The following is a 15,796-nucleotide window of genomic DNA, read 5'->3' on the forward strand; positions in this document are numbered from 1 at the left end:
ACTTGGAAATAGGAGATAAAGAGTTAAAAATAAAAAGCCCAGAAACAAAACAGAAATAAACTACTTCAGACTTTTACGATATTCTCTGTGCAAGAGCCTCTAATAGCCTGCTAGAATTAATTTAAAAGGGGAACATCAGGATGGGAGCAGCCAGCTGTGAACAAAGTTGAAAGGGACACTTGAGGCTCCAAACTAATTTTGGAGCATGTGGCTTTGTTGCTATATTTTTCTGCCTGTTTGCATGCTGTCTTTTTTTTTCCCCCCTCATTCTTTTTTTTCTCCTTTCCTTGCATATTGGCCTCAGGGGTTTTTTGTTATCTATTATTGCTACAGTAACGCTAGAGTAACAAAACAAGTTGCATGCATTTTTTAGGTTTGATAGTATATAGTGGAAGGAATAATTTGCCATTGGGATTTTAATGTGATTAATTACTGTGACATTTTATAGAACAGTAAAATCATGGTGGTCTTGTGATTAAGGTGCAGGACTGGGAGCCAGGCATGCTGGCTTCTATGCTGGGCAGTGCCACAGGTTGACTGGCTTTAAGGCCTGAGGCAAATGAATTTGTCATCATCTTATCTGTAAGAAGGGTAACTCTCTTTAGCTCTCAGGCAGGTTTTCATTCACGTTTATAAACAGCCTTGCGATCCTTGGGTGAACGTGCAGCAGAGACACTCTGGAAGCCCCCCTCAGCACTGCGCTTTGCTGCAACCAGTCCTGTAGACTTCAGATCGCATCAGTAAGCGTTATGCATTGAAGTCCAGACACTTAAGTGTATTTAAGAGCCAGAAATCTCATTGAAAACCACCATGCCTAAATATCTTCTAAGGATCCACCTAAATACTGGGTATACTAAGTAAGTACAGTAATCTAGCAGACCTGATACGTGCCCTGCCTCTTTGATCTCTACCTTCAGGTGTTGAACTTGAGCCAGAGTTCCAGCATCACGTAGCAATTTTGCCTGCCTTCCCAAGACGCTTCTTACCCCTCTGGTAGAACAAAATCCTTATTCCTCTCAGGGAAAGAAGAAGCCTAAAGCCTTCGCATGGCCTGAAAAGACAAAGTTGTTTTCCTCTTCAGAGCAAAGCCTATAAATAGATTGCAAACTTCCACAAGCTTGCGAATCCTGTGCTTCTTCAGAGCAGAAAGATTCCCTTTTGAGACTCACAAACAAGACAGGCTTTGTAACAGAATATAAGCTTATGCTAAACTTAAATAGATTTGCCTTTGCAGGAAAGCCAGGGATGACTCCTTAGTCCTTTGTTGCTATCTTGAATTTCCTCCTTGCATCCCTCGGGCTTCTTAATTTTTTGCTTCATGATATTGCTTTGTCATAAGCCTGCAGGATTAACCCATGAGCCTCCTAACCTAGTTATTCTCTGCCCCTTCAGAGGCTCTAGTTTGGAGGGCAAAATAAAGTTGCAATAGGGCTTGAGTTTCAGGAGAACTATTTTTTTGTGCTTGCACCCAGCAGTAGCTTTGGTAATTACCAAGAAATGTCAGCAGCCGATGGCACTTCCATCTGTGCCGGTCTCTGCAGTTCTGGCTATCCTGCTATTCCTGTCTCTTCTGTTTTTGTGCCATTTGGCTGCTTTTCTCCCATTTTCAGATCTGTGACTTAGAACTGACAACCAGAAGCAGTAGGCAAAAAGAAAGAAGTGAGTACCAAGGAAAGGGACAAAAAGAAAAGATCTTGCTGAAGTCTGAAACAAAGAGGAGAGCTGCTCAAATTGTCCAACCGTGCTGCAAAGTACTGCCTTTACTTTTCCATTGCTTAATGCGTGGGTCACTGTTGTGCTGATTGTCTGGCACCTCTTAAATGTAATAAATTCTCCCTTTGTGTATTCCTTTCTGGTTATTTCCATCACCTAAAGTACTGCCATATAAAACTCCTATTTCTAAATAACATACGTACCTCCTAAGATATTTCATTTATAGTACCCATAAAACTGGCACCGCCAGTTCTGGCATATTCTTTTTTCTCTCTTTGATCTGGTCTACATAAGTAAAATAGAAACATTAGCTCCTGAGGACGAGGTTCGTGTCTCATCTCTGCTTGGCCCCACAGTGTGGTGTGTTGACCCGCTTCTTTGGGCACATAGAGAGCAACCTGGAACACGTGCCCTCATGAGCAGAATGACCCTGTCCTGCTCCATCTGGGCATTTAGTCACACCAGTGAGTTCTTAACCCCAGTGGCCCACACAAGCCACATTTTCATCATGTGGTACTGATAACAAAAAAAAAATATAGGTGTTTCAGGATGCTTATGTCTATGAATGTCTCTGTTTTTTAGTTATGCCATCTGTGGCATAGGAGCATCAAGGTGAGTCTTACTAAGAATGAGGGGTTTGCGACTAACAGCCAAATAAGTACTGTAGGTGAAGACAGGAGACAGAAGCTCATGTCCATAACCCTTTACTGTTACCATTGTAAACACACGATGTCCTCCTTTTAAAACAAACATGAGTCCAGAAGCTATTCATTCAGTGAATGAAAGTACGTTGTCTCTAACAAAACTATTTCCCCTGGTTTATAGAGCAATTTTTAATGCTCTGAGCATCTGTAAAGGCTGTGTGTTGCTCTGTAAAAGGGAGGAAGGAGAAACCAGATGGAAGAGCTTTTTTTTTTTAATTTTATTTTATCTGCCTTTTAAAAATAATTTGTGAGAAGCTGTAAATCTTTTCAGTTAAAAAATTAAAAAGTGGAATATTTTAAAAACACTTTTAGGAGACAGCCTGTAAGCACTGCCTGTGTTCTCACTGCGTAGGAGATTCACACAGCGAGGCAGATTTATGTTTTATTGAAAACCTTGCTACTGCCTTTAGTTCTTTGCTGTAACTGACATGCACTGAATACATTTTTATCTTATCTCTATTTTCAGGAAGAGATGGCACCTCTTCCCACCTGGTGACACCAGTTTCCTTTATCCCACCAGGATCCCTTATGAGGAATCCAGCATATTCAGCAAAGTCAACGTTGCCAACCCTGATCTGAAACGCTTTCCCGAGTTTAGAAACACAACAGCCTATGTGGTTACACTCAGTCCAGGACAGGTACCATTCACATATGAGCTTTGCATTACTTCAAGGATTCTAGTAAATTATTTAACTGGCTAATTAAGGGCTAGGAAATCTTAACAAATTGACTGTGGAACTTCCCTCTCCCTACAGTCTGCACTCAGGCTTAATACATTTCTCTCAGCATGGGAACTTTCTTTGCTCACAGTTATTTTACTAGCCTTTTTTTGTACAAAAACTGCAAACATTTTGAGAGTTAGTTCAATTGGCTGCCCAATTCCATCACAGTTCTTGCAATCACCTCCAATTTGTCTGCTTTAAAACTTTCTTGAACAGTACTCCAACCTGTCTACTCTGAAACCAGTATGTTCCATAAAATGTGTTTGATTAATGAGCGTGTAGAGCCAGCAAAGGAGCTCATATTTTGATAGTGAATAACCTTCACCAGGGAACATTGGCCCAACTTGTTGCTTCAATAGCAGAGTATTATAATGATGATACATGCATTTAGAGCACATACCATCCAGAGGTTTCACGGTGCTTTACAAGGATGTGAGGATATTATTAACCCTGTTTTAATGAGAAAGTTCAGTTATAAGTGCCTGCCTTATAGTCACACAGGCAGTCAGCAGCAGTATGAGAGCAGGGCTCAGGACTCTTAATTCCTAGTCTTCTGCCGTAAATAGTGTCCTTCTTTATTTAATCAACATGGTCTGTATTTGGAGTCTGAATTACCCTTTTCTGAACAAATTTTCATTTGTTCAGCAGCGCATGTCCTTGTAAAGCACTCCTGCACATCTCAAACTGTCAGGCCTTTCCAAAGGAATTTTGCGATGTTCATTGCTCCGACCGCTTAAGACAGTGGAGCTGCTGCTTGTAGCACCTTTTCACCCTTCTCCTACCAGATGTTGTCACCTCTTTTGACCTGCCAGCTCAGCGACTTGTGCGAGTGCTCCCTTGCCCCTAGCTAGCAAACCCAGCTGCCTTCAACAACTGAAAAACATTTTTGCTACTCTAGCTAATTTTGAGGAGGCAGAGTGAGGAGCGCTCCTGTGAACTGGTGAGATGGCAGACTGGAACAGGATAGTAGTTTCCAACAAGAGGATGATGTCTATCAACTGGGAAGAGTATGCTCTTCTCCTGGTACAGTTGCAAATGGGGAATCTGTGACCAACCTTAATTGTTTGCGCTACATTAGCTCCTAGTCACACTCCTAAAGCAAATTATTAGTTTTGCATTCTGGACTTTGTAAGGTCACAGTGTTCAATAATTTAAAGCACAAAGAACAAATTTTTACTATTGATAAACATGCCGCATCCATTTAGTACTGCATTATCCATGATCCCCAACACTATTTCAATTTATAATCTCCTTTGGAATGATCAAGTATGGTAGTGAACTTTTAAAATGATCTTAATTTTAATTAGGCTTAAAGCAGTTACAAGTTAATCTTGCTAGGAATAAAGATCTTGAGCCAGCTCAGTAATACAAGTTGTCTGCATTGTCATGAAGGAGATACCATTTGGATTTCTGGGGAGAAAATAATGTGTAGGCAATGATGGAGCAGTGAGTTATTGCCTTTATCCATTTTATCAGCACCTTTTAGGTGGTGCTTTCCAGCATCTCGTCCAGAAGCTTATGGGCTAGGTGGCTGGGGACTGCTGCCGTTTGATGGAAAGGAAAGGAATGACCTAGAACTCCTTTGTTAACAAGGGGGAGGATCCCTAAATAATAACAATCTTGATAGGTGCTTAGCAGTGTTTTTCATGTAGAATTAATACAATTACTGCAGAATTTGCAGCCAGCTTTATTTTGTGATAATACATAGCATCTCCACTCCTTCCCAGAGAGTACACAGAACATTTTGGATTAGATATTGTAACAGTAAAGGGTTGAAAGATAAAGACAAAGGTGTTCTTAAGTATTCAGGAGAGCAACTGCATGTAGGGTGAGTGCAGCTTTGAATATCAAAAACTTCATGTGTCTAATGCCACCTTCTGGTCGCTGTTTGCTACAAGCCATTTTTCTACACCTGTTAAAGGCTTTAAAGCAGGTCCTTCCTATAACATTGTACCAATGCACAATGCATACTTCGATTGCATCCTCTGTGCCTTTTCACTGTGTTGTTTAGAGGTGAATCTCTGTTATGAATTTAGGTTGTTGGCTGAGACTTCAGGTTTTATAAGGTTTCATCCTGTACTTGACCAGTGGCTGTGGGCTGAATTTCCACAGAGGTCTTAATACAACTTCTGGTTATACATTAGTGATCTGTTCTCGATACAAATTATGATAACATTTAGGTATCTAACTTATTTACATAGGCAGCTGAGTAGTTTTAGGGTTTGCAGATGTACACAACTGTATCCGTAAAGTTACAAGCTCAAGTTGTATCACACAAAGATAGGGGCTTCTTATAAATATTTGGACCTGGTCACCTATGCGATGGTTGCAAGGCTGAGTGGTGAGTATGGTGCAGGAGATTGGCTGCTGGTGGATTTGTGCTCACTGAACTAGTGAATTTTCACCCAAAGCATTAGTATTTTGTTTTATTTGTTCATAAATTCTGCAATATTTCTAGTAGCACCTTGATTGTTTTCACAAATATACAAATACTGCTTTAAAGATCACAAATGGGGCAAAACATGTCTGTTCTAGTGTCTTCCACCCCACACTCTGGGACAAGTGTTAAGAGAGTTAGGGTAAGATCTGCTACCCTCGACTTAAACCCCATCCAGGACAGATGTCCTGTCTGCCATCAGTGGGAAGAACCTGGCACCTCTACAAGGTGATTCATCCTCCCTGTCTTACACAATTACAGTCCTGCAGGAACATTCATCCCATCTTGTCCTTCAGCACAGGCTATAAAAGAAGCCTACGCACGTAGATGCTTAACTTTTTTTGATGATTAAAAATAGGAGAGATGAATCCCACCTGAAAAGGCTACAAAAAACTGAGATGCTATACAAATATAAAATCATTGATCATTCTTTCCTCTGCCCCACTTCTCACCAGCTTCTTGCTTCCTTCCTGCTAGCTAATGTAATTGTTCTTAATCCATCTTCGTCTTAATCCATATCCATATAACTAGACAATGGTAAAAATACAAGAAGGTGCATCTCAGCTTGTCTGAAGGTAGACACATGAGGCTCCACGCATCTGACCTCCTAATGGAGAGCAAGCGGGTTGTACACTGGGCTCCCATGAGCAATGCCATTCCCTCTCATGCTACCCCAGACAGGAGGGGTAGTGGACACCAGGACCCATGCTGTTACAGGCAGCACTCAGCTGCCCTGCTGCCTGCTCTCCGGCTTCCTGGCCTCGTGTCCCCCGTGCAGCCTGGAGCCAGAGGATGTGCAGTGCAGCTCTAGACACCAGAGATGCGAGGAAAGGCCTAACTGAGCTAGTCTCAGAGGCACACGGAGTCCAAGAAGGGTGCTCCCTTCCAGCCTTGAAAAACATTGTCACAGTATGGGAAGAGTGATTTTAAAGTGATCAACATTATTGCTTACTGTCTGTCATCGTGGTCTGCTGCTCAGAAGCTCTCCTCCCCTGCTTTTCTTGCCTGCCTTCTGGAAGTCTAAAGAAACACGTCTCAAACTCAGTCTGTGTCCACAACTACAGTTACCACTAGGTTCCTGCGTATAGCTGCAAGGTTTTCTCTTTCTGTTCTGCTGCAGTATCGAACCATGGGATCCTGCTTGGCAGCCAGAGCTCACAACAGCACAGGCAGACCTCTGACTTCTAACCCAACCCTGAGCAAGCAGAAATCTTCATAAAGTCAGGGAGGGATTTCCCTATGTGCCACCTTTAAAGAAAAGGGGTGGGAACTTCAGATTGGGCTTAAAGTGGGGAGCAGCAGAACAGGCGGTCTCAATAATCAAGAAAAATAAAAAAGAAAGGTGTTGGAGTAAGTCAGGAAATGCAGTAATTCAAATTTTTTAAAAGGCAATAACATGTTCCAGTTCAAAGTATATAAAATACTTTTTAAAAGAGTTTGCAGTGAAAAACGGCTTTTGTTGGAAAAGGGTTTAAGTGTAGGGCTTAAGTAAAGGAGAATTCAGAGTTGTCCACAGCATTATGCTTAGTAGATGGTTGATAATTCTGTTTTGGGGAAGGAAGAGGGGATTTTCATGTGGGAGACTACAGAGCTGGCCCCAAGTCACCCCATAGGGAACACTCTGTTCAGCCTGGCAGACAGCCCAACTCATCCTCTAGACACCAGAAGTATCGTCTCCATCACAGAAGAGACAGAGAATTTGGTGATGAGAACACCACTCAGACTGCAACAGACATGGAGAACCCCATGAGTGCACAGAAAGTCGAGCAAACCAAAGGTGAAAGCTGGCAGCTCCTGACTCTACTTTTCCACCTCTTCCCTGAGCTTCCCTCGGTGCCTCACCTGGGTCCCTACAGACACAGCATGGTAACAGCCCCATTCCCTTCCTGTTCACAGTGCTTCTCCCCAGGCCGTGTCTGTGTTTCTGCTGTCAGTGGCCCTGGGCACTCTGTTTCAGTGGGTGGGAAGACGCCAGCTCAGGAGGGAGGCAGGTAAGAAGCACCTTCTAGCACCAGGGCAGGCAGGCACCACCTGGGACGGGGCATGGGCTGTGGTGGCTGCGCTCCCACGAAGTCCTCACATGGTGCTCCCACAGAGTTGGCTATGCATTTATTTTGTTTTTCATTGCCAGGGTTGCAAGCAGCTCTGGGATTTGCAGAGGTCCCCCCACAGCCCCCCATCTTTTTCTTCCCATCACAATGGCGTTCTTTGGTCCTTCCTTTTCTTGCGCATTTACCCAGATATCTTTTCCTAATGAGCAGGAATTTCTTGGTGTAATATTTCACTTCAGGGTATGCTCTCTTTTTTTTTAAGCAATTCCACCTTTGCCCTACCTTTGCACTGTATCAAGTTAATCAAGTCCATTGAGAATTTAAACCTGTTCTGTTCTCTGTGCTGTACAAGTCTTCAGCATTGCTCCACTTGCTCTCCCAACTGTTCTCTTGGTTTCTTTCTTCCTGTTACAGACTAGAATTTCATTTTATCTTTTCTGGGATTTCTGTCCTACTTTGACTTCATCTGCTATATTTGCCTATCACTAGCCTAAATATTAAAATTATCTGATTGGTTGCCGTTTAGATCAGAGTCTTCCCAGCCCACAAAGCTAGATATATTCTGTAGAAAGCAGGGTAACACAAAATTGTCTCTTAGCGTGGAATAGTTCTGTCTTGCTTTTGCACTTTACATTTTCCCTGTGAAATGTTTTCTGCATTATTTTGTGTGTTATTTACTGTGGTTTACTTTCACATTTCCTATCGAAATGTAATTTCAAATGTAGCTAAATCTGTGTCCCATATTCATAAACATATGGAAGTCTGCTTTATTTTATTGTGAAATTGATAGTTGGGGGTGTGGTGGTGGGGTTTTTTTTGTTTTGTTGTGGGGTGGTTTTTTTTTTGCTTCTAGTTTGCAAACCTAGAAGAATACTAGTTTGTAAAGGTAGAATAATCCTACTCTACTCTTTGCTAGATTTTTTTTTGGTCTTCTGTCAGTTCTGCTGCTCCCTTGCCAGCTGTATTTTTTGGTTTTAATTACTTTTTTTTCCATTTCTTAGTCTTTCTTAAAGTTTTAGTCCTTTTGCTTTTTGATAATTGCAGTGTTCTTGCTGCCATAAATACTTATTTTAACAAGCGTAAGCTTACCCAAAAATAAAGAGGGAGAGCAAGTATCTTTATGGTACCTGTTTTGCCTCCAAGTCACAGCTCTGTACATTGTATCAGCAAACAGTGCCAGCTGCAGAAATACACAACTTTGCCCTTATTACCCTTAACCTGCTGGCAAATAAAATCTGATTAGTCTCTCCAAAGACCAAGTTCCTCCTCTTTGGTTTGAAAAGACCGGACTAGTTGGGGGGATTGTATTTTCCTCCTAGCTATACCTCCTCTTTCCAAAGCAGTTCTGTCTCTACTTTGCACATGAATCATGTTGAGCCAGCACGTTCCATTCCTAATTTCCATCTTGGTTTTTCCAGGCAGCCCCTCTTACTGAAACATTTATACACTTCCCTTAATTTGCCTCTTGCTTGTGTTCCCTTGCTACATACTCCCTCTGCACCATACCCTGATTCCCTAATGTCTTCATCCACTTCTCTAGCATGTTGCAAGCTCACTCTTCCTATGCAAGTCTCACCGTAAGGACCCCGTTCTTGGAAATGGCTACTTAATCCAGCCTTCTGCTGTGCACCAAAATTTTCCACACTTCATCATTATACCCTGTCATTTGGACAGCAGCCAGATTCTGTAACAGAATGCAACATACGACCCCCTATAGAGCAGATGAGTGGGTTTTGTATGATTCTGCTGTCAAAGAAACACAGGCAAACACTTGCTAACAGATAAACCCATTGCGGCTAATGCAACTGCACTTTTCATTTGAAGTGTAGGTTTCTATGATGAAAGCACCACTCTGAAACTTGTTCTGTGTAGAAAACATGTTTTGGCTTAAGTCTGTGTAGGGTTTCATACACTTTTACATGTCAGGAATAACTAATTGGTGACATTTTTTAAATAATGGCCCTCCACAGACTGACTTCCTTCTCTGTTTTGCATGCTGTACTGGATTAAAGTACAATTTCCAAATGTTTTTGACCTTTAGAGAGCCAATGCTTTTTTTGTTTGACTTAAATTGAAACCGGTGGAGAACATTTTGTCCTGTGGCCCAAAAACGACTCTGCACTGACTGTCCTGTAAGTAAGTGTGTGCAGGACTAGGGCCTCAGTCACTGTTTCCTACACAGACATTTTCTCATTAGCCATGTTTTGATATAATGAAGCACAGGGCTATCTAGATAGCAGAACATTCTTTTAGGTAATTTGTGTCTACCAAGAAAAAGAATTGTCTGCAATTCAGATACAGATCATTGCTTCACTGTCTCCATTCTGAAGTGTATATTTTTATCTGTCTCTGACCATTTTTATTCCCTGTCAAAAACCATCTTTTATGCTTTTCTTGATAGCTCCATGTTAATCTAATGTTCAGTAATCTGTAAAGCTTGTACTATATCATCAAAACAACATTAACGTCTTTGTACCATAAAAGCCATGGGTTAGAATCAATTTTATGTCACAGCTATCATCCTGATATAGTTGCAAAGCTCTGATCTAAACTAGATTGTCACGATTTCTGGGACACCTTCTTTTAAAAGCCTATCTACTAAAAGTGACAAGTTTAACACTGGTGAGTATTTACCATAATTAAAGCTACATATTGTTAATCACCTAGATGAGCATTAGGATGCCTGCTTTTTGGGGAAGCCAGCTGGTAGTCCTTCGAAGAAACTGGGAAGTCTGCTTAGTTGGAGAGTCTACAAAAGAATTCTTGCCTGTCTGAGACTTTCTCCAAAGCCCTGCTCTACTGCTACACCAGCCGCACTCCCTTTGTACAGCCAGACCTTGCTTACCTAGAACAGCTATAACGTTGCAATCCTGCCTCACATCAGGAGGAGTTTGGATGAGAGGTAGTTCTGGATCATGTCTACTTCTTATATAATGTTGATACAATGGGAGGAGAGAGTGGGCATTTAAGTCTTGAGAAAAGGCTCTTTAGAAGAAAGAAATAAAGATCACCACCCACCCCTATTCCTTGCCTCATTCTGCCTCTGCATCCCACATCATCTTAATTAAAACGCCTTATCTTTCTTCAAGCCTCTGCTAGTACCCTAATGCGATGTCTCTGATTCCAGGTCCTGCTCGTTCCAAGGCACTGGTGGCACTATGTGGAATCCATTGACCCCATCACTGTCAGCATAAACTCTTGGATTGAACTGGTATTTTCCTTTATATGTCATGGTGATGTAGCGCTTCCATGTTTGCATATATTATAAAGAGTAGGAAAGCTGACACAAATAATCCTGTCCCAGATTTGATCACCTCATGAGACACTTTCGAGCAGTTTCAATTGTGCTTACATTTACATAGCATCTTTTATCCTCAGATCCCAGAAGACTTTGCAGACTTGCATGTTCTACTAGCACCATTTGTCAGCCACCACTAAAATGCAGCTAGTGCTTCGCCAGTAGCACAACATTCAGTTCAAGATTTTTGCAAAAGTGGGGGGAGAAAAAAGAAGCATCTCTAGCAAGAAAACAGTGAAAAGAATATGACCTGAGCAGAGAAATTATGCCACTCAGAACTCAAGCTGTGTTTCCTACTTAGCTGCATTGAGCAGGAACTTTTGCAAGGATCAAGGCTGAAGCATTTTGTCCCTTGCCTGCCAGGTTCAGCCCTATTGGGTGTGCTGTATTCAGAGGCTGGTGAGGGAAGAGCCCTTATGGATACAGTTTTTCCTGAAGAACCTTCCAAGGTTCCAGATCTGAAGCCCCAATTCAGCAGAAATCACATGCAAATTTACCTCAGTCATGCAAACAATTAAACACAAGCTAAACTTCTCATGTCCAATTTCTTACGGACTAGCCAGCTTTGTGCTGAATAGGGGATGACAAAACAGCAGCTTCACCTCAAGCGCATGCTTACATGCAAAGCTAAATTAGAATTTAAATCAGATTAATGTGATAGGAAGGGGGTGGCAGAGGATTTTTGAAGTTTCATTTCTCTGTGATAGTTTTCATTTGCCTGAAGTTGGATTTTCTCAAGTACTTAATTAATTTTCCTTTCCCCAGGCTTTGATTTTTCTTGCTCATGTTAACCAGTATGTATGGGATGGTTCCAGGGATATCATCTCAATGCTCCAGAAGGTTTTCTGATTCAAATTACTTTATCATTAATCCTAGCTTAATATAAAAAAGACCCTTTGAAATGGCCTGTGAAAGCAGCCTCACTAAAATACTTACTGCCTTTTTTTAAAAAAAAAAAAAAAAACACAACACAACCTTTATTAGACTGGAAATCTGCAGGGGAATGAACACATGCGTTCAACTGCTGTTGAAAGACTACACAATACATTTCTTGTACCAACATCAAACCAAGCATTTGCAGAGTAGAGAAACTCACTTGGGTGTTTCCCTTATGGAGAAATTTTCCAGATGAGACTATGTATTTAGAAAGGACAGCAGGCCGACAGCCCATACAGAGTTCTTATATAGCCCTAAGTACAGCCAGGCTGTGTCCGGTGCCAGAGAAAGCACCAACAATGTTGTAGAGCAACCATTTAAGCCTGCCTTAAATTTGAGCAGCCTTTGAGGTAATTCAGAGGAACTGGCTGTGTGCCCCATGCTTGGAAAGACCCTGATATCAACACGCACACTTGTACCCTAAGCTGTGCCTCACAAATTGTCCCCCTCTGGAGGAGCAGGTCAGGACTGGATCAGTTATGCCAAGCTGGTAACTCCCAGGTGGCTGGGTGGTGCGTTAGCTATAGCATTTCTAGCTGTTCTTATGTGCTGCCAGAAAAAAAAAAAAAGTGGAGCTAAATTCCATGGCCTTTCTGGTTATAAAGGTCTTGCAGAAGTCACCGAGATCCTGTCTGGTGGCAGCGAGAGCTGGTAGTTGTGTATGGCATCATGAGCAGAGGAATGTTTGCTGGATCTTGCTAATGAATGACACAGAGACTCCCCCCCCCCAAATATCAAAAGCTGCCATAAGCAAGTGTAGCTATTGCAACCCAGGTGAAAGTTCCTTACAGTAATTATCCCTGCAGCTGATGATGGCAGCACTGTTAGGTGTTGGGCAATCCATCTATAAAAACAAATTCTGACATGGATGCTAAAAGACAATGCTGAGAACATTTCCATTACCGAATCAAGCAGTTCTTGCTTGCAGCTGTTACCAGCTGCTTTCATATTGACAGAAGTGAATCATGCCAACATTTATAGTCGTAGCGAAGCCATTAACTACATTGGCAAGACTTTAGAGTAGAAATTTAATTTGGTTTCAGCTGGATGTGAGCTACTCAAACTATTCCTTGCTTCCTAACATACTTCTACACAGTCAGTACAACCCTGTTATTCAGCAGACCGGGATGAATACCAAGAGTGCAACACCTTAAATAATTTCTGTGTGTAGATACCAAACTCTGTGTTTTGGGGGCTTGTTATATGAGGCCATTAATAAGCCAAGCATCCAAAGCCACAAAATGCTAAGAGCACTTCCCCCTGCTTCTATCCCAAATTCTGCTCAGGGTTCCAGGATGAGTTACTGCCTTCAGCACTCATACTAGCAAGATGCATGGTTTGCTTGACATGTTCCCCAAAGCCACAGTTAGGCAGTTCAGGGCTGTGGGTTGACAAGGTTACATCTTTCTTCCAAAAATTGTATGTCTAAGCATCTCAACGAAAGCAAATTTACGTATCCACTCCTAGGCACTTGTCATTGAAATAACTATACCACCCATCTTGTTTGGAGTCTTATTGTCTCCTTCCACATACCCTTCCCTTCCACATACAAGAAATCTGGTTAAGTAGGAAAGAAAGCTTAAAAAGATCCTATAAAGTTTTGGTTTGTTCTGTTGTCCTAAACTAGCTAGTACCCAGCTGCACAAGGGGATGATGCAGAGAGTGAAGGCCCAAAACAAAGAACCAGTTACTAACTTAGTATTTAGTTTTGCAGGACTGCTTTCAGAGGAAATGTGTTTTTCCTTCTGCTTATGTTTAAAACTGCAGCAGTATGTCAGTTACTGTTACACGATAAAATATTTCCTGAATTTCCTTAAGACTCACTTTTGTGCCTCTGTAGCCCCCAGATAGTTGCTGCCTTGCTGTAACATCCTGTGTGTTTTAAGTACTTAAATTAGACATATTATGTAGATATATAAAGTTTGGTATGTACATTCATGGTCCTTCTAGTCCTAAAGAGCTATATAAATGCATACGTTAATTAAATGCTAACATTGCATTGTAATTTCAAGCACTAGATTCAATTAACAGAACACTAGTAAGGAAAAAAAATTATACACACGCACTAGAACTTATTTTTTGCAAATCCTTATTCAGACGAGTAGTCACACCAAAGCCTGCGCTGTTACTCATGTGGGGGCTGTACGCATGTGTAGGAGCGTCAAAAGTCTGAAGCCTTTCACTGACATACATGAGTATGCCTTTCAAACTAAGGCCATCCATTTAGTTCTTCCCAAGAACCTCCACGTTTCTGCAGATGCCCAAGTGCTAACCTGTCTCCAAACACTTTCTGTTTCTTTGAGGCAGGATGCAGATCATGAAGCCCGTGTAGAAGAAGCAATAACTCGAATGCTGGTATGTGCCATAAAATCAGCAGAAAATCCCAATGATGGAGATCTCTGGCTAAATCCCACAGAGGTAAGCCCTTTCTTGCTCCCATTATAGAATTGATAACAGAGAATTACTGACATTTTGCTTAGCTCCCCCTGAGTCTTTCTGCTGCCCGAGAAAAAGAATTTTAAATTCCTTCCCTCAAGTAGCAAAAGTAATTCATGGAAGATAATCATGCAACACTGAATTGAAACCTTTTAACTGAGTGTATCCTGGGTGTTTTCTTAGGTTGAGGCAACATCCCATGAAATCAATCTTCAGTACCTGAATAAAGCAGTGTCTGCATATTTCAAGTGTCAAAAGGCAAGCGTGTCAGAGCAGGCACGTCCCAGCAGCACTGGTGCAGAGCAAAGGACAAGCACCTCATGCAAGAGGAAGAAAATGGAAGTTGGTTGTGAACCAGAGGGCTGCAGATTACTAACCCATGAATTTGGCTTTTCAACATTTAAAGCAGAAGAGTTGCAGAAAATACCTTTTGGGCCTCATCTTATTCAAGTTTTACCACAGTCTCAAGAAACAAGCTCGATGGGCACAGTTGCAGTTGAAGGTGACAGTAGAGATCTTCTCTGTGAAAATGAAGGAGGACATTTTGGAAAATTACACAGCACCAGGAAGCAATTGGTAATAAGTAATGACTGTGAAATGCCTGCACATCAAATGGATTCAGATGGCAGTCCAAATGCCTCACAAACAGCCCTTTCTACCAATGATTTGCTAGACTGTTTGGTTAATCCACACATCATCAGTTTAGTGGCTCAGCTGCTGTTGGAGAGAACAAGAGTTTAGTGCTGGAGTGCTTTATCATTTCTGAAATAAAGAAATCAAATGGCAGCCTTGTTCTGGGTGTCTAAGCTCAGTAATAATTGAATGTTTCATTTCAAATAATTTTTAGGTACAGACAGACCCAGTTAATGGTTAAGTGGCAGACTGAAGTTGAGCTGAAAGAAGAATAACTGGTTAATGATGGCTTGGAAGCGAAAGGTGTCTTTAGTCAGAGCGCTCCTCTGTGTTACGAACCAAACAGAGCACCCACAGTTATAATCCCACCTTGTTGTGTGGATGGGATCTTTAAAATGTTCTACAGCTCTGAATATTGACTGGGGACAGCTGAGCAGAAACAAGCAGGCTCTGCATTTCAGGGGGTAACAGCATGGGTTGTAATTCCTCCTGGATTAAGTTTGCTAGACCTAAACTGCCAGAAGAGGGTGTGTCACATTCTTGCAGGGGTTTCTCGGTTTGTTTTTTTGTTTGTTTTGGGTTTTTTTTTCTTTTATTTTTTTCCCCTTTTAAACTGGAGCGGGCTAACTGTACTGACTGACAGCTTCAGTCTGAGCACCCCCACTGCCCCAGGTACCAGGCAAACCAGCTCTGGTCTCAAGGCATCCCTCAGCACAGCGGTGAATCCTGCAAGCAGCAGTCACTAGGAATGAACGTGGCTTACCTGTATTGAAGAGATACTGCAGCAATTAATGCTTCACAGCTGGGGTCAGAATTGGAAAGCAGACTTGAAGCTAGATGCATTTGATCCATGTCTGCATTCAAGT

At 41.8% G+C, this 15,796-nt stretch overlaps 1 protein-coding gene across 4 annotated transcripts in view; it reads left to right on the top strand.

Moving 5' to 3' along the window:
- HSPBAP1 (HSPB1 associated protein 1) overlaps window positions 1-15,082 on the top strand; it is a 38,960-nt gene extending 23,878 nt beyond the window's left edge. The window contains exons 5-10 of one of the 4 annotated variants that reach the window (XM_072874018.1): window positions 2,884-3,055; window positions 7,206-7,353; window positions 7,473-7,567; window positions 10,755-10,838; window positions 14,169-14,279; window positions 14,481-15,082. In XM_072874018.1, coding sequence (XP_072730119.1) covers window positions 2,884-3,055; window positions 7,206-7,353; window positions 7,473-7,567; window positions 10,755-10,838; window positions 14,169-14,279; window positions 14,481-15,038 — 1,168 coding nt within the window. In that variant the 3' untranslated portion in view covers window positions 15,039-15,082. The remainder of the gene's footprint in view (window positions 1-2,883; window positions 3,056-7,205; window positions 7,354-7,472; window positions 7,568-10,754; window positions 10,839-14,168; window positions 14,280-14,480) is intronic. The other 3 variants (XM_072874019.1, XM_072874020.1, XM_072874021.1) reach the window with 3 other exon arrangements.
- The last annotated feature ends 714 nt before the right edge of the window (window positions 15,083-15,796 follow it).

Source organism: Ciconia boyciana, chromosome 10 (genome assembly GCF_034638445.1).
Source record: "Ciconia boyciana chromosome 10, ASM3463844v1, whole genome shotgun sequence".
NCBI lineage: Eukaryota > Metazoa > Chordata > Aves > Ciconiiformes > Ciconiidae > Ciconia > Ciconia boyciana.